Below are 18,362 nucleotides of genomic sequence, written 5' to 3'. Positions count from 1 at the left end.
AGCTCCCCAAACGCCACCCTTTCACCGGGCGTTCCCTTCGTCACAAGAGCCTATATACTTCTCCGAAATAAGTACGCAACGCGCTCCCCTCAAAGTAGAAGAATCGCCGATGTACCTCAGTTCGTCCCACCCTTTTTTTGGATTTGTGAAAAAAATGAACGGAGGTAACAATGAAGGAAGAAAATAAAGGCAAATTAAGTGATTTAAGCATGTTTAAATTACAAAATGCAAAGACTATTTTTACAATCAGAAGATTGCAACTGTACGGAGTGCTGCCGAAGATCTGTTGTCTCCGTGTATCCCTCTTCATTTGCATTTTAAAAGGTACGTAAGGTTTGATCTGCCCAATGCTTAGTCGCTGTACGATTTTTTGTTTAATTCTAAGATTGCACATAATACATATAAAGTGCTCCCCTTACTTAGTATACTTACTTCTACGGCAATAATTGGACAAAACTTAGGCAATTCAATGAAGAGTGCTAATCAAGGCTTTCCTCGAGCAACTCGAAAATTTATCAAAAATACCATTGCGGGGGAAGATTAATTTGAGTTTACCAACGCTCTTCCGAATCTTCCGGTTTCAGTCATTTTTAGAACTACCTTAAATTGAAAAGGTTAAACCCACAGTAATAATTTTATACGAAGTTAAACTTTCAGCGAAGCATTATCACACAAACAGCACCGTTTTAAAAGCTGCACTCACCGGAATTCCATCGTAACTGGTCCGGTTCAAATCGGGAATCGAACATTTTTGGGGGGTGTTTTTTTTTTCAGGTTCCGAGAATAAAATGTCGGAAGTCAGTCTGAAAGCATCAGAACATTTACTGACACGTAGCGCACTCGTCTGACGAAAATGTTTATATTTATGTGTCTCTAACGGTAGATCGATCGCATTTTGGATTACGGACGAGTCAAGACAATACCTAATAAAAGTAGCGTTCAAGTCATGAGCGATCAACTTCTTGTATCTACCATATACCCCCTCTCTCGCACTATCCGTATGTGAATTCGAGGAAAAGGGACTTGAATACGCCGAATTCGTAGAGGCAGCAGAATCCATTTGTGATTATCGATGAAAACGTTCAACAAGTTGTTCATAGAATTCGAGCTATTTTGGATCTGGCCTCCCTCTAAAATCCTTTTACAGATGAGTTTTAGAGCGGCGTTTATTCAGCCACTCGATATAGTATTTTCAAGAGAAATTTACGAGAATGAAAGATATTTTTTTTTGAAATTTATATTGATATCATCATATCATTTGTTCGTTTTAACACACCACAGTTTTAAACTTGGGTCCCTGGGTTGCCGAGATACTTGACTTTTGCTACTTCTTTCTTCTCGCTGCGAGTCCGATTTTGTCCATGTCTAACGCAGCAACTCAGAGGAGGCGGCATTGCCAGGGCACTAAATACAACTGCACCCCTGAGGAACGCTGAAGGGATGGCGATTTTTAATCGATTTTCGAAAGATCGATTTTTCGAGCCGAAATCGAATTATTGAAAAAAAAATCGAAATCTCCTACGTTTACGTGCCACACAAGACCTAGGTCCTGTGCAACCTGAGTTTCATTTCAAGTTCAATTGTAGTAGTAGTAGTAGTAGTTGTGTTTTGGGCGCCGAACTTGGGGTTTTAAATGTTTTAGAATCGATTTTAAAAGGAATCTGAAATTTTTTTCCTAATTTGATTTTTTCACTCGATTTGAAAATCTACTTGACTTTTTCCTAAAAATCAAATCGATTTATTCGAAAAAATCGCCATCCCTAAATCCCCCTTTGACGCTCAAGCGTTAAAGCGGTGTTCCATGTTGCCTACTTTAGCCAGGCGGTAAGACTATCAATGCAGAAAGAAAGTATGAAACTTTCGAAAAAATTCGAAGTAGGATCGAAAGAAAATACGATTCGAGCCCCTCAGTCGGGCAGTTCTGCTCCTGCCACATGCGACTCAATTCGCGCAGGATTCGTTGGAAACTTTTAACTGGGAAAATTTTCTAAATCCTCCTTGTTTGCCGGACGCGGCTCTGAGCCGTATTTGTATTTTTTCACACCTTTAATCGGATCTTGGTGGTCAACACTTTAGCTGTGACGAGGCCGTGGATTAGGTGAAAAAAATGACTTCGGAATTAGAAAGAGGAATTCCTTGCTGATAGGATTAGAAGACTGCGTCACGTTATAAAAAAAAATGCTAGAAAAAAGGAGGGAACTGCGTAGAAAAATAAACGTATAACAATTTTGAAGTATGTACAGCTACGCTCGGAAACCAGACCCGCGAATAAGAGAGGAGGTGGAATAAGAAAATTGGCAACATTGTTTTTACTCTATTCAAACCCATGGAAATGTATCGATTCTTGAAGGGGCCAGGTGCTCCGACAAGGATAGATTATTTAACATAGGTTTAAATGAAGTAAATCTTGTGTTGCCAAATTGCTTGATCCACCCCTGTAAAGGAGGTCAATACAGAAATAGTCGAATACATCGGCAACCGGTGAACTGAATTTCAGAAACTGTTACGCGTTTGGAAGCTGAGAGGGCATCATAACCTATTGTGCAAATTTACATTACTCGTTTTAAATTACATTATAAGTTACTGGGGGAGACAGAATATGCTCCGACGTAAGGAGACATTAACGATATTTGCGGGGTAAGAGGGTTGAGGGGTTGTTCTCACAATGCAATGTATTTTAGGTCCAACTTAAAGTTCTAGTCTCATGGTCACAAATTACAATGTTATTTTTGTGGTAAGAAGTCTTTCGATCCTTGTAACAACGAAGCGCTTGTACCGCTACTTACTAGTATCTTATCAGGTCTTTCACGATCTTACCATCGTCGAAATTTACAAAGTGAGGGTAATCTAAAATCGTCACTTTTCCCCTTTATTAATAGTGAAAATTGCAAACATACGGAGCATTAAAAAGATTGTAATTTTTGAAATCCAATTTTCAACGATCATCGCCTTACGCATGATTCTGTCTTCACCCGCATCAAAATATCGTTAAGTCTTCTTTCATCAACCTAAAATATGTTACAACGTCGATGAAAATTGCCAAAAATGGTTGTGTTTTTCAAATAACCCTTCAAGTAAATATGGCAACGCTGTTCGCGTAATTCTCTGATTCGCGCTTTCAGTCCTCCTCGTCTCTATTGCAAAGAACGGGAAAAGGTCGGGGGTAAAAAAGCAGAGAAAGAAAAGTTTCCAAGACGAATTTTCTCGGAATTCCTTTCCATTTAATATCCGAGAGGGCGCGTTTCTCTTTCCTCCTCGCCCAGCGTGATTTTGAATGTGACCCATTTTTGATCTCCTCCTAGCAATATCCTTTATCGGATTTTTCATTTAATTTCCCTTCATCCTGTAAGTAACTAATTTAGCGAAGGAAACTTATCGTCAAGATCGCGAGGTTTACAGAGCTCTTGTCACCGCATCGTTCGCCTTGGAAAAATGAACTAAAAAAGGGGGACTGTAAGGATTCGTATCAAATGGGGGGCGGTCTGTAAATATAATTGGGAATGTTAAGTACAAACTTCGAGCTACGTCACCGTTTTCAAATACTTGAAATTTTTCTTGCATTCGTTGAGTGTCAACTGATATCAGTAGAGGTCCTACTGGTATCAGCAGAGTTTTTATCTGCTCCTTTATTTGTCAGCAAGGGTGGTCTTAAAATTCAGGAAAAATACCGTTTTATAACGCTCAGCATTTCTTGCCGCAATAGTTGACAGCGCTGTACCATTCGAATCGATTTATCAACCCTGTCTTTGGGGCCGTTAAAGTATTGCGTAACGCACTTTGCCCGATTTTTTACCCCCCTCCTCCCTTGTAACGTACCCGTAACGCAGCCATAACCCTCCCCCTTCGAAATTACGTCACGCTGGCCTGACCCCCCCCCCCTCATTTTTTTAAAAAGAAAACAAGAAACCGCTGAGAAAACAGCTTGAAAAAAATTCGTTTTTTTCCCGTAGATATTTTGCTGAAACGCGACGAGAAGAGATCAACAAGGTATGAAAATGTATGATTAGATTTGTTTCATTCATAATTTTACCGGAAAAGTACACTTGGACAATTTTTTGAAAAAGGTAACCATTGCAAGTATAATTTTGAAATAAAAAAAGGAGAAGAATGTCCAAGAAGACGCCCGTTTTTTTCAATTTGTAGTCAAATTTTGTCAATTGATCTGTTACGTAACGCTAGGCTTGACCCCCCTACTCCCCTTGTAACGCACGGTAACGCTGGCTCCAAACCCCCCCCCCCCCCTAAGTACCGTACGTAATACTCGAAAGGTCCCTCTCGATGGGGGGGGGGGGGGGGGTTAAAACTACCCTGACATCGTCGGTCTGTGCTTCGACACCCTCGCGAGTACCATTTTGCAAAGCGTCCGAGAGCACTATCGACGGAATCGCCGCTGATGACGTGCTGGAAAATCAGTTTTCGTGGAAGTTAATAAGCGAGCGGGTAGACGGAATGTCTTCAGTTCCGGGACTTCCGGGGTTTCCAGGGGTCCAATATTTAGTAGCGTGCGGTGCAGCTTGCGGGGTTCCAGGGAAGGGCGCGACTGTGTGCGACACTGAAGGGCAGAGAAAAACGGGGACAAAAGTGGTGCAAACGGAGCAAAACTTGGCAATGAGGGTATCTGAATGTGACGGATTGGGAGGAGTGAGCAGAGGGGAAAATCTTCCCTTGAGGAGGAAAAAAAAAAACAATTATTTTCCGGAAGAAATAGAAAATGTATTGTGCTGCTTCAAAGACTTAAACGACAGATACACCTGCAAGTTACAAGCGCTTATTGAAAGTGAAACACAATTAAGAAACCGGGGTTTCGATCGCTTAATGTCGAGCTTTCGAAATCCTCCTTGCCTTATCGGTATTTCACTTTCAAAAAGCGCTTGTATCTCGCAGGTGTATCTGGGCCCTTAAGCTGAAAGTAAGCATTGGTTTGTATCAGATTTTCGGCTTGTGCAAACCTTTTGTTCCGAATACAGTTTGTAGTATAAAATTCAATTGATCCCGGCCAGAGGAAGATTGGACGAATGAGAGTCGAGTATGAAATTTTTTTCATTTTTTGCGGATGTTCTTTTGTCGAAGCGGACCTAGAGAGCGCGGAGCGTCCTCTGGAAGTTGAGCCGCGTAGCGGCCAGGGGGCATAGCCCCCTAGTCCCTTCTGATGATAAATGAAGTGAAATGATTGAATGATGGCCGTGTGTATAAAGAACTTTCCTAACTTCTCTCGGAAAAAATATTTAATCGGGAGAAACGAGGCAACGTTGGAATGCTCTACAGCGTCGAAACGCAACATAGGCCTTTGAAGCCCTGCTATTATTCGATGCCGCGATCATTCTAACGCGAGTTCGAATAATCGCGCCAAACACAGTGCGGCGAGCATTAAACGTTTATTAGCGCCTGCAAGACTTTGGGAAAACTTCGCGCATTGCGCCAATCGGTGCGCTCGGCGTAATAGCGCCTACAAGACTGCAAGAATACTTCTCGCATTGCGCCAAACAGTCGCACATTGGGACGAGCCCATTACAGAAACGGGACATTCGTGGTAAAAATGAAATTCATTAAAAGCAAAAACCAAAGGTGTAGAAGTTACCTGGAGGGTCTGAACTTCCAGAATAACGAAGATTTTAACAATTTAATTGAGGAATATTCAAATGACAGGCGTAGAGAAACGCACGTTTCGGAAAGATGAAGAAAAGAGGTAAAAGCGCACGAATACAAATGTTGCTCCTCTAGCTTTCCGAGATTATTTTAAATGCAATTTTTTGTTATAACAATTGAATACAAACATAGACTATTCGTTTACGTCATTGGTGATGATTACTTTTTACTTCCTGGGGGTTAGAGAGTGAATTCAAAATCGACAAGTCAAAAAACTAAAATTCAAACTTCAATTAGAGTTTTAAAAAAATGTCCAGACTTGTCCAAGAAACGGTTTGCATATCGAGATTCTACGTATCCTTAGCTTTCAGAATCATATTAGTTTTTATCCGACTTCTTCCGACTTTGGAAGTTACAAGGGAAAACATGAGCGCGGTTCGCTTAAAATCGAGCGCTTTCACAGGCCAATTTATTGACGGTTGAGGTTGAGTGCAACGGGCTACGGGCTGCGTTGCTGGCCGCCGCCGCGCCGCCGCCTCTGCGTTGCTTATCAGCTTGCTGCAATGCTTATCTGATATCTAGGATACTAAATTGCTATCGTCTTTTTTTGTAGACAGATTTTTTATTTTGAATTTGCAAAGAATCGGATGATGTCGTGATGGAAACTGTACTTAGAATCGAGGCTGAAATTAAAAATTTAATTTCAACCAAAGAAGACAGTTTGACAGTATTCCATGATTTGTATTCCACCATGTTCGATGGGAAAATGCAATATATTGAGTGGCAATAAATCCTCATTCTTATGAACGATATCTCAGAAGTGCAGAAAAGACCCCTAAGAAACTCGGAGTTTCTAAAGTATGGAATTTTGCTTTGACATCTCAAGATTAGAACTTTTGAGTGTCTGTTGCATACTTGGTATAATCAGGATTTTAGAAAATGGCGCTCAAAAACGGAAGAAGAAAAGTCCTTGAAAAAAAATGGAAAAAAAGCATCTGTGTCACAGAATGATAATAATTGGGAGCAACTTATTCGTTTATGATTTTGGGATTCACTTTAATGTCTGCCCATTGATGAACTCATTCCCCTATAGTCAAATATCGCTGCGGTTTTTGCGATAGGTAAGAAGATGGCAGGGAGGGTGTTATTCTTAATAAAAGCATTTCTTAATTTCAGGATAAGTGAATTCATTTTCTTTTTCAATGAAAAAAAGCAAATGACACGCGCGTTAAATCTCTACCATAATCATGCTAATCTGTATATCAAATAGATTAAAACAGAGACTTGGCAACACCATTTTTTGGGCGAGATTGTCACTATGAACTAAATACTGAACATAATATTGGATTCCTTTTCCCAAAAATACCGAAAATGTCAAGTTTTGAGAAGATCGACGAAAAATTATCGTCTAATGTGCGAATGTCCCGTTTTGACACCTTTTCGTCCCACTGTGAGTCGGTTAGTTGGCGTGAGACGCATAACTAGCGCCCAAAAGACTGTGGGAATGCTGTAGGACTGCGTATCATCATTTTTGACTTTCTGACCCAGTTTTTATAATAAGTAAAGGGAAAATATATGTATATCCTCATTGTGAAGCTTCAGAAACTTGGATGATATTAAATTTTTATACGAAAATATCGCGTCGACATTCGATACTTTTAATTGATATCACTTAGGCAAAGTCGCGGAAACAAAGGGCATACCCCTTAGTTCTCACTAACATTCGGTTACATTTTTTTTGATCAAATAGAGCCGAATGAAAAGTTAAGTAGACTCTTCTATCCATTTTCATAGTACCACTTGGACGCAGAAAGTTAGACGAGAATTTGAAATAGATGCTCTGTTAAAGTTTTCATCCAACTTACACGATTTTTCCCTCAATCCAATCTCGTACGAAAAAATTTGGTTCAAATGTCTTAAAGCGTTTGTAAAAGTCGAAAAACAGCCTAGGCATTCTGTCAGTGTTTCTGAGTAATAGATTATCTATTATTCCACTCATCGGTCGAACAATCCGTAAAATTCCTAGCCGAAGATAGTCCAGCCAGGTCATATTAACGTTTTAGGCTCAAAGCATGAAATTTTAAAAAAAAAATTAGTAATTTTTGTTTTATTCAATTTTATTTTAGTATAATATACTTTTAACCATAGCGTGTTCTTTGCATTGAAAGAGGAAGTAAAAATTACACAAAATTGAGTCAAGCTTTACAGTTCCAATAGGAGGGGCTTCAATAATGTCTCTCAGGATGGCTTTTTTGGTGAAGAGAAAATGACCCTGTAAAAATTTGCTCTCAAACGAGTGCCAAGAAGATTTGAAGATAAAAAATATTTCATTTTTTGGGTCGAATCTGATAAAACAAGTAATTCATAGACGAAAGAAATAAGTCCTTGAGTCAGGAAAATTGCGTTGAAGTTAAATTCATGAACAAAGGATACCTAAGTTAAGTTGGATCTTTGGCCAGCAATAGTAGGTATCACCTCCTCTCCAACGCCGTGAACGCTAGTTTGACCGTCAAGAAGGCACAATATCTTGAATCGTGTGTTTATACAGCATCAATTGAGAGGATTTGTGGCTTCCAAAAGTAAATAGACAGACGAATGAACAATGATCCGTTCTAGAATTGAATCGATTCTAATCGCGAAAATTCGGCTAATGAAGGAGGGAACAAAGTTGCATTGTTTACGAACTGCCACTTTGGGTTAGGCGGGGGCTTAGTCAGGTACTCAATCCGGGCGGATTCAATTCCAGCCGATTTCTGCTCCAGCCGGCATAAATTATCATCTCTCTTTTTCGACCCGCGCTGTCGGGTCGAGCTTCGAGCAGGAGCATTAAAGTTCGCCTGGCTCCACGTTGAAATGCCACGGATATTCCGTGCGATTTGGGCGCACCACAACCGCGCCCCCAATACACGCCTTTCCTGGAAAACGATTCGTCAGAGCTTCATCTGTTTCCGGACCCGATCCCACCGAAGATACTCAGAATCGGACCAGAGGCTGCATCGTAATATATGCGCTTTGATAAATGGCGTGCAGTTTCATGTGAATCTCTTACTTTCACTCCCGTCTAATGACGTCATCGGCAGCAGGGAAAATGGAAGTTTTACTGCCCTGCTGTACAGGAGCACAGTGCAGGGTGGTCCAGGGTTAAACGGCCAGATTGCAGGAGCGTGTTTTATGGGTCAAAATTAGACTTTTTTGTTTTATTAAGTTATTCTAAAAGTGCTCCCAGTCAGAGCTACGTCCCCTCGTAATTTCGGAAAGTAAATCGTTTTTCCTGAATTTTGGCAACGGCTGTCAACCAAATCTCATGAAAATATGTACTTTCCTGTACTTTTATGACCTAAATTCATAAATGATCTAAAAATAATCGAAATCTCAATTTGAAGAAGGGGTTTGGGGGTGTTACGGCTCCTGCAGTTTGGCCGTTTAACCCTGGATCAAGTGGACCACCCTGTATATCGCGGGAAGGTAGGTACAAGTATTTACCGTGCGTCCTTATATTTTAAAATTGTATGTACTCTTAGACGGATAGAAAGTTCAAATTAACTTGTTGGTGCTGAAAAATTGGAATTTGGGAGCGAGTTTTAGTTCAGAATATACATTAGGATTAGCCTTACTTGAAATCATTCATATCTTAATTTTTTCAAAAACTGCAATTATGCGCCTTGTCCTCAAAGTCCCTCAAATGTTGTTCTACACTCTCTCTTTTTTACACTGACCGTACTTACTGCACTTCTTTCTCTTGATTTTTCCCCGATTTCCTTCTGATTTCTCCTTTTTTTTCGTCTTGACTGAAGTGCAGTTTTTGCTATTTCGTGAAATACGCGTTAGAAGTTTCGAAATTACATGGATCCTTACGGCGCGGCGGGAAGAAAGTTCAAACTGACTTTTTGATGCTCATAAATTGGAATTTGGGGCGAATTTTTCATAGTATATGCATTGAGACTAGTTTCACTTGAAATCCTTAATATCTCAATTTTTTCAAAAACTGCACTCACGCGCTTTGTCCTCCAAGCCCCTCAAATATTGTTCTACGCCCTCTCTTTATTACACTGACCGTACTTACTGTACTTCTCTCTCTTTTTTACACTGACCGTACTTACTGTACTTCTCTCTCTTTTTTACACTGACCGTACTTACTGTACTTCTCTCTCTCTTTTACACTGACCGTACTTACTGTATTTCTCTCTCTTTTTTACACTGACCGTACTTACTGTACTTCTCTCTTTTTTTTTCCCCCGATTTCCCTCTGATTACTCCCTCTTCTTTTGACCCGAAGTCGTATGACCCCCATTGATTCTAAGTTTGGAGCGGGGTCCTGGTCAGTCGGGCGGTATCCGGAGCGTCGGAGGAGCGGCTTCAAAGTGGCAGCAGCGTCCCCCATTTCCGCACGCGTTAACAGCTCCAGCCGGGAGGCGCGAGCAAGGATTCCACGAATAAAATATCCCCTGATACGAATTTCCACTCGGTTGGCTTTTGTGCTCACAGGAGCGCCGCGCCGGGCGCCGGGCGCTTGCGACCCAATTTCCAGCTTCGTTGTCAACGGAGCTAAAACTGCAAAGGATTCCCAGCTCTTCACCCGGGCGTAATTGTTGCATGAAATCCGATGGGAAGCTTAGTGTTTCGGATACAATATCTCAATATTTACACTCTCCGGTAGGTGGATCGCGAGAGACGCTCCTAAGTCAACGTCTCGTCTTATGCCAACTCAGTCGAATCGTCTTCATTACACATAGGGTATTTCTCGGGGTTATATACAACGAAAAGTGTCAAGCATTGTCTCGCGCTCTGCTACCTGATTCTACGGGGTGCCCCATACTGCAATGCTAAGGAAGAACGCCGTATGAGAGATGAGTTTTGCCGACGGTTAAGCTAATGAAAAATAAACAATTGTACGCATCCTCCGTGATCTTTGGCGCTAAATCTGCCCATGATCCCGAAAATATTGAAATCACAAGTTACAGGGGATTTCTGGGGGTTTGCAATATCTTTCAGAATGATTATCACAGAGAAAAAAAAATCACTGCTCTCACAGTGCTCATAATGGATTTCAGGTTTTCCCTATTTTTCTAGTTATGGCCACAAGTAATTTTACTCTTGTGGTAACAATTCTTTCGTTCTCTGTAACAAAGCTGCAATTTAATTTTTTTTTTTTTTTTTTTTTTTTTTTTTTGTTATTTTTTATCGTGCAAGTATAATTTTGCTTGTATTTCTTCCTCAATGTGCATACCGGAATGCACTTTATTTGTAAAGTGTGATTATTTTGTACTCGCGACCACTCTGTGTTTGTACTTTCAGTGCAAAAATATTCATAATATATCTACGTGTGTTTCAGGTACAAGGATGGAAAGCCTTATCCATGGCGTAGGGATGTCTCGAACATGATATTATACCCAGAATCTGCCAATCAAACCGTGTACACGCACGCAGTGACGGCGAGGGATGCTGGGAATTATACTTGTATCGTCCGCAACGATTCCAGTTCCATATCTCACACTATTCACTTATCCACATTCGGTAAGTCAAATACACGATTGCAGCTTGCATAGCTAACAAGCAAGCGTATTGAAAGCGCATCCTAGTAACCGTATTAGGTCACTACGATTGTGCGATGCGGATTGGTACTGAAAAAGTATGGAAATTCCACGAGAAAGTCCGGAATTTTTCACCGCATACCACTTGTGTCTTATAAAACAGCCTGGAGAGTATGCAGTACCTTGCGGATTGCTTCTTAGTGCAGTATTTGCCAGCTGGATTGCGATTGTGCGGTTGTTTTCTCTTCGCACCATCAATGAACTGCGAATTTTGTGGCTAGCTACGGCATTTATATTGCGATATGCGCGTGAATGTCGGATGTCTACAAATTTCGTCACACAACGGCACTGAAAAAAAGCTGAATCTTCCTGTCGAGGAGGTCCCGAATTTCTTAGGAAAGTACTGATTTTTCGCGGTCAGTTTTAGTAGACGCACTGGGCACGTAAACCTAAGGCCCTCTCTTCATGGGACGTTTCATGGGATTTGCCCCAGGGAAAAATCTCACTTGCGAAGTCGGGAAAAATATTGAGTCAGTCAAAACTAATCATAGTACCAACTAAGAGACTTGGTGGAGTCCCAGAAACGACCTAAAAAGAAGAAGAAGAAGAAATTTTGTTGTGTTTTTTAACGGGGGAAAAAAGCCCAGAAGTTTCATTCCTGCAATTCGAACTCGGGAAAAATCCCGTGAAACGTCCCGTGGAGCCGAGGCGTTAAGAGAAAAGACAGCAGCCATGAAAAATTTGTTTAGAGCATGATTTAGTTTTTCTTCACGTGTAAGAGTGCCCGAATTCCCGTTCCGAGTTGATTTTTGCCGAATGAGCGCTCATGCCCGCTATTCCAGGAATCCTGTTGGGCGGTTTTCACGCGTTTTCTTAATGGATAATGACCCAGTCATTGTGCGGAAAACGGAGCGACGAAGACACCGGGGGGACACCGATGACAAACCAGAACCAAGCGGGAGCACCACGTTCGCCGATGGGCCATGGGCCACGGGCATGGCATGGGCCACCTGGGCCGGCGGGGGGCGCGGGGGCCGGAGAGGGGCCTGGCCCCTGCCCGGAGCCAATGAACTCCCAAACTGAAACTTCGCAAGGTCACTGCGCCTAATGCCTAATATCATAACGTGATACAGCCGCGCGCCGGCCTAGCATTCATCAATCAAAAAAGTACATAAGAGAAAAAAGGAAGAGGAAGAAGAATTCCAGGCCACGCCGTGCTGCCACGATGCGCAGCTAGGTAGACGCCAGAACTTGAGGATTAAACCATTTTCATCAGTGCACTGGAAAAAAAAGAAACACTTTGGATCTAGAGTCCAGACTCTCAAGAACATCGACAAGCGGATTAAAGCAAAAATCCGATTAAATCAAGAGTATTTTTTCTTGTCAATGTTTTCAAGAGTCTGGAATCTAGATCCAATGTGTCTTTTTTTTTACCAGTGATCAGTGGCGTGGCGTGCTTTGCGATTTATCGATTTAGCTAACATTTGAAACCTACGGGAAAGGATCGATAGACAGGATGTTCGCAAGAACACCTTAATAATCGATTCTTTACCATAGCTTCAAATGAGGAATGTCGATAATCGATCTTGCACGCCTCGCCACTGATTTCCATGGCTCAAGTCGAAAAAGGCGTTTCTCGGTGGCAACGTTTCAAAATATCCGATCATACCTTATATTTTCAAAACACAACAGATAGACATATCTTATTGAAACTTTTTGTTTGAATGAAATGAGGGAGGAATTCGCAAATTTCGACATTAACTGTTGGTCTTTTTTTCTTCGAGAAAAAGAAAACATTAGCGGAGATTTGCAACGTCGCAAGCAAAAATAATTATTTTTTAACTCTGGTTATCGATATGCTTCGCAATGGAAATTCTCGTAAGAGTAAGTTAGCAAGTTCATATCTTTAATAGAATTTACTTAAAATTGAGAAATCAAAGTCTTTCGCTTATTCCTAACTCTATTCAAACATTCTATGCCCCCCCCCCCCCCAAAAAGTAATTTAAATGAAGGAAAGAAAAGAAAAGAGGAAAGAAGTCTACCAAAATCTGTAAATCCACAGAGTACCATGACTCCCAAAGTTCAGTCGCGCATCTAAATAATTTCAGTAGTTTTCTGAATATACTTATAATGACTTTCCAAATACAGCGGATGAGAGGAAGAAGGAAAGTCGCGTAAAATCTAACTCGGTTAAAGGGTCAGTCCGACAGTCGCGAAATCGAGTTTTTGTGATTCAATCATGTACACCCGAATAAAATTATCTCATCCGTCCTATAACGCCAAGTTTCCTCCCGCGGTATTGATGGAAATGAAGTCCTTTGGAAAAATTGCCGGATAACGTTTTCTTATGCTCAGTACGTATTCTGCCTTAAATCCTTGCGTCCATCACCAAATCTCATTATCTTTGTTGAATATTTACGATGATCGTTTTCAGTGCATTACTGATGGACTATACCAACGGTGGCGCATAAACTGAAACTTTGAGGGGTGCGAAATTTGGAAAAATGAAAAGGAGGTTTCTCCCCATCAGGGGACCGAGAGTTCTCCGGAAAAATTTTAAAAAGTAGGCACTCATAAAATAGTATTTAAGCAAGTTCAATAAAAAATTCAACCGAACTTATTATTTAATTATAAATGCCCAGTACTACTAGACCTGCATTGACTTAAGTATTTTTTAAGACTGGGAATTTAAAATGAACCAATTCTAATTAAAGCAGTGTGCCGTGGTAAAAATTGGCGATAAGAGCTGCGTTTCAAAATACCATAAGAATTCTTATAGCCGACTGAAGAAGGCGATAGAAAATCATATAGCTGGCTGTAGAAAGTGGAAAAAATCATACGGCGGGGCTATACGAAGCGATAAAAAATTATGCAGCCGGGCTATAGTTCCTATAGCCGGGCTTTACACTTAATCGCCTGGCTGTTGCTTTTTCGCCATCGATTATGAAAGGCTATAAGAAATTGTGTAGAAATTCGTGTGCTTTGGAAATCATTCAGTTTGATACGGAACCACCTTAATATTTACAAAACACACGTTATATTTTCCTTTAATACATATTTTTTTTCATTAATTAAAACGAGAATAATCCATACAGGATGTGCAAACATTTCAAAATCATGAGTTGAATAACGCTGACTCCGCCAGATTAAATATTAAAGCCTAACACAATGCGTAGCGGCGACGCACTGGCGCCTACAAACCTAACAGGGATACTTCACGCATTGCGCAACGCGTGAAGTATCCCTGTTGGGTTTGTAGGCGCTAATGCGCTTTTCGCGCTGGCTGCCCGCCTGCCGCGCCGCAGCGTGCCACGGCGCTTGAGGCAACTATTTCACACCAGAGGTATTGCACAGTATCATACGAAACTGAAGGCGCTCTAATATATTAGGAATGGCAGGCATCCATCAAAAGTTCGGAGCTTTCCTCGCAAAATAAATCAAGATACTACGGCCCAAAAAGAGAGCAGTGGTCCAAAAACTCACCAAGTCCTCTAGCATCCGTAATTAGTGACGTTTAGCACACACTTTATCGCCTGGCTGTGAGTTGCCTAATCGCCATCGGCTATAAAAGACTATAAGAAATAGTGTAGCCGGCTATAGAAGCTATTGGAAATCTTACAGCCGGCTGTAGGTCTATGGTATTTTGGAACACAGATTCTACTGCCAATTTTTACCAGGGTGCTCATTGTTGCACTTCAGCTCCAATGTCGCATTTTTTAGTTGATTTTAAAAGATCCAATTATTTTTCCAAGTACAATATAATCGGACTTTCAGCACATGTTGCGGACTTAGGAATGAAAGCTTGCTCTGTCAGGCATGTGCTCTACTGCACGGACAATAAGAGATGCAGGCGGTAGCGTTTTGAAATTTCTCTCAGTTTAACTCTGGTTTGCAAGGATGTTCCTTCAAAAGATGCGTTTGATACAAGAGTCCAAAATTGAATGCCAGGAATTTTATTTGGTTTTAATTTGAGAGCAAAGGGCTTAATCCAATTTTGAGCAATGAGGCTTTCGCCATCAAATAACTTGCTAGAAAGTGTCATATCGACGGTGTAAGTCCGCAACCACGTATCTCGGTTTGCGATGTCGCAGAGTTCCGGTCATACTTCGTTTTTTAAACGGAAAACTGCTCAACGGCAATTCTTTAAAACTGCAGTGATTTTTCTTCTCTGTGCGAAAAAAATTCTGCAAACACTTCTTCAAGGAATGATATAAATTTGTTCTCTTTAAAAAAAATAATACAGAGGCGGAGATTTTCAAACACCACAAAGGAGATACGTGATTGCGGACTTACGCCGTCGATATATTTCTAAAAAAAAGAGACCAATCTGTTGAAAAAGTAAGCAACATTTTTACCGCTATGCCTATGGCTGCTCGTGAGGATATGCTGAAATCTGCAAGAGGGACTCTTTCCCAGCCAGTTGGTACATATTACTTGCATGGGAACTACTTAGTCCACATTTTGGTGGAAAACAATTGAGGCTAGGAGGAATTTTAATCTAAATAATATTAGAGTGTTTTTTCTCATGTCACCAAGCTAAAGTTTGGAAGAGCACATTTAGTGTGTGAAAGTCGTCTTGAAACATATACCGTCTTTATTAAGTCCTGTGAAGAAATAAAAATTCGAACCTCTTTGAACAGTTTCTTTTTGATATGGGTCTTTTAAATTCGATCCATTTGTCTTTGATTAGTTTGCAGTCAACGCAGTAAAGCTTATTTTTGATGACCCGAGTAGAGACTTAGTATGAAACCTGTTCCAAACGGTCGAACCTCGAACTTTTGCGAAAATCCTTCGGCCAATCAGATTTTATATCAGTCAAAATTAGTTCGATGAAACTGCGCAGTTCGACGAAATGTTTGACCGTCTGGGCCAGGTTAGGCCCACAGTGCCTAAGTGCACGCACTTATTTTCGGTTAAAGTCAATCAATCCTCGTCTTTCAATGTCCGATCTCAAGGAGGGGTCAATATTTGTGATGGCATTTCGTCTTCATCTCAAGAACCCACCGGACGTCTTTATAATGATGCTTTTCGGGAGATTTTTACGAATTGATCGTGCCCGGCCTAGCGTCAGACTCGGACAGAGATGAATAATCAGATTTTCGAGGGTCTCAGTTACGTGGGCTCCATGTGGCGTGACCTCTTACAGATCGTGATGGAAATTGGTGAAGCTTTTTTTCATCTCTATTTTTCTCCACTCGTGATGATTTAGCTGCCATATTCGGTCAACAGGGTTGTCAGACGCGCTCATGACCCCGCCCATTCCTTGTTGTTCGGACGGGAGGAATCGGTTATTTTTACGACCATCCGACACGTTTAACGGTCGAGCATTTTCTGCGGCTCAACTTGGGACCACAATGACGACGTGGTCCACTGCAGCCATTATCTCATTAGAGATAGCGCTTCGCTGTGGCTTAGGGGTATTGTCAGAAGAGCCTTTTGGCTGCCAGGAAGATTATGACGGGGGCATTCAAACACCTGCCTCCTCTCTCCTCTCCCATCCTTCCTGGGCACTCCGCCTCTCTCATACTCATTAGGAAATTAATAGTCCAGCTGCGAATTTTTTTTAAGGAGGCATTGTTGTCGGAGTGTGTCTTTTTTCGGCTGTCAAATCTAGAAGGTGGAACTCAACCGGGGTCTCTCAAGGAAAATTGGACCTAAAATGAATCAGCGAGAGCGAAAACACACCAACCCAAAAAAATGAAATTATAAACGCGCTCATTAATGCACAGTAGGTGAAGAAGTTTGTAAAGGAAAAAGATTTTTGGTGCCGAAAGACATGTGCTTGAGGACACTTAGAAGGTCCAAGTTGGAACAGATGCGTTAACTTCAATGACTTCTCCGAAAATTGAGTGTCTTTAATGAAAATTGAGCATTTTCGAGCTATCGAGTTGGTGTGTTTTCGCTCTCGCCGATTCAAATTCGGATGCCTTCGGATCTCACATTGAAACCAAAATGAGTATCCATTGAGTACGATATTATACAACTCTGAAGCTGCGAGAAGCCTTTGCACACTTATAAAGCCAATATTTTGGACGGTCGCACAGTGGATCGAGTTAATAGGAGAGGTCGGACAAAATTTGGAGACTTCAAACGTTTATAACTCCGTTGAGGCTCTAAAAGTGGATCCATTGGTTCCCTTGTGAAATTTTCTTCGCAAAGTACCCCTTTAAATTTAAAATGTGACGAAATGAACATCAAAATTTACAGTTATAGTCAAGAATATTATGTCCGATCTCTTTGATTGACTCGATCCACTGCGTAGTCGTCGAGTGGATGGGATTGGAAAAAAACAGGCCCTTAATCCTATGCAATTATGCATATGTTTACTAAGCTCCAGATATCCGCGCACCAAATGTACACAATACAGATTGTAAGTGTATTTAAAGTTTGCACTCTGGCTAGAGAGACAGAGATCAGTTCTTATTGAATACCAGAATTTTTTGGTCCTAAACCGATAGATAATACCTTAACCTATTGATAACCTGAGATTCGCCTTCAATTTCACTCCATAGGCAACAAACATATCGAGGAACGCGAATAGTTATCTACATGGGAGACACTTATATATCTCGTTCCATAAACCGTGATGGAGGCAATGAAGATTCGCGTCAACCTGTTGCCGTTGGTATCTCGCTAACTTGGTTCGCCTTCAATTTTGCCGCATAGGCAAACAGTCGTACACGCGCCGCCACTTTTTGAATGTTGGCAATTTAGCATAGAGAGTCCTTCAGGACCTGGCACCACGCGTATATCGCTGATTTTTTTCATTTTTTCAAAGTGAAGGGAGCTTTTCCCCTCTCTTGAAGCCTTGAGGGTGCGTTGATCAATTTTATCATCACAGTTTTGATTCTCGGGGTCCCTTCACTTCTTTTAGATCCCATTTAAATTTTTCAATACTGTAAGTTTGATCTTCAGTTGCTTTGGAGGTCTTTGAGGTCCCATTAATACCACTGAATGTTTAATTTGTGAGCCCTCAGAGTCCTTTTCAAATCAGCGAGCGAGCGAGCCCTGCTTTATTCGTGGCATTATAAGACTAATAATCCACTCACATTATTTCTCACTCGTTCAAACCAGTTCGCCTTCAATATCTCGGTAGGCAATGTGAGCGACTTGGGAGCAGTAATAGTTGCTTGCAACAGTTTTGCCTTGTTTGCTCACTGGTATCAAGCATTGCATCAGTGAACTAATTAAGTATGTTTACGTCAGAATTACAAGTAGGTAGTAACTTTTTCTCCTTGTTAATTT

The 18,362-nt window shown here is 41.1% G+C and overlaps 1 protein-coding gene across 2 annotated transcripts in view; it reads left to right on the top strand.

Annotated features, from left to right (window-relative positions):
• LOC109032365 (fibroblast growth factor receptor 2) overlaps positions 1 to 18,362 on the top strand; it is a 65,847-nt gene that overhangs the window by 38,925 nt on the left and 8,560 nt on the right. For both annotated transcript variants that reach the window (XM_072298343.1, XM_019044453.2), the window contains exon 3: positions 10,919 to 11,100. In XM_072298343.1, the coding sequence (XP_072154444.1) occupies positions 10,919 to 11,100 (182 nt within the window). The remainder of the gene's footprint in view (positions 1 to 10,918; positions 11,101 to 18,362) is intronic.

This window comes from Bemisia tabaci, chromosome 3, assembly GCF_918797505.1.
Source record: "Bemisia tabaci chromosome 3, PGI_BMITA_v3".
NCBI classification, from domain to species: Eukaryota; Metazoa; Arthropoda; class Insecta; order Hemiptera; family Aleyrodidae; genus Bemisia; species Bemisia tabaci.
This window is presented reverse-complemented; position numbering and strand designations above follow the sequence as displayed.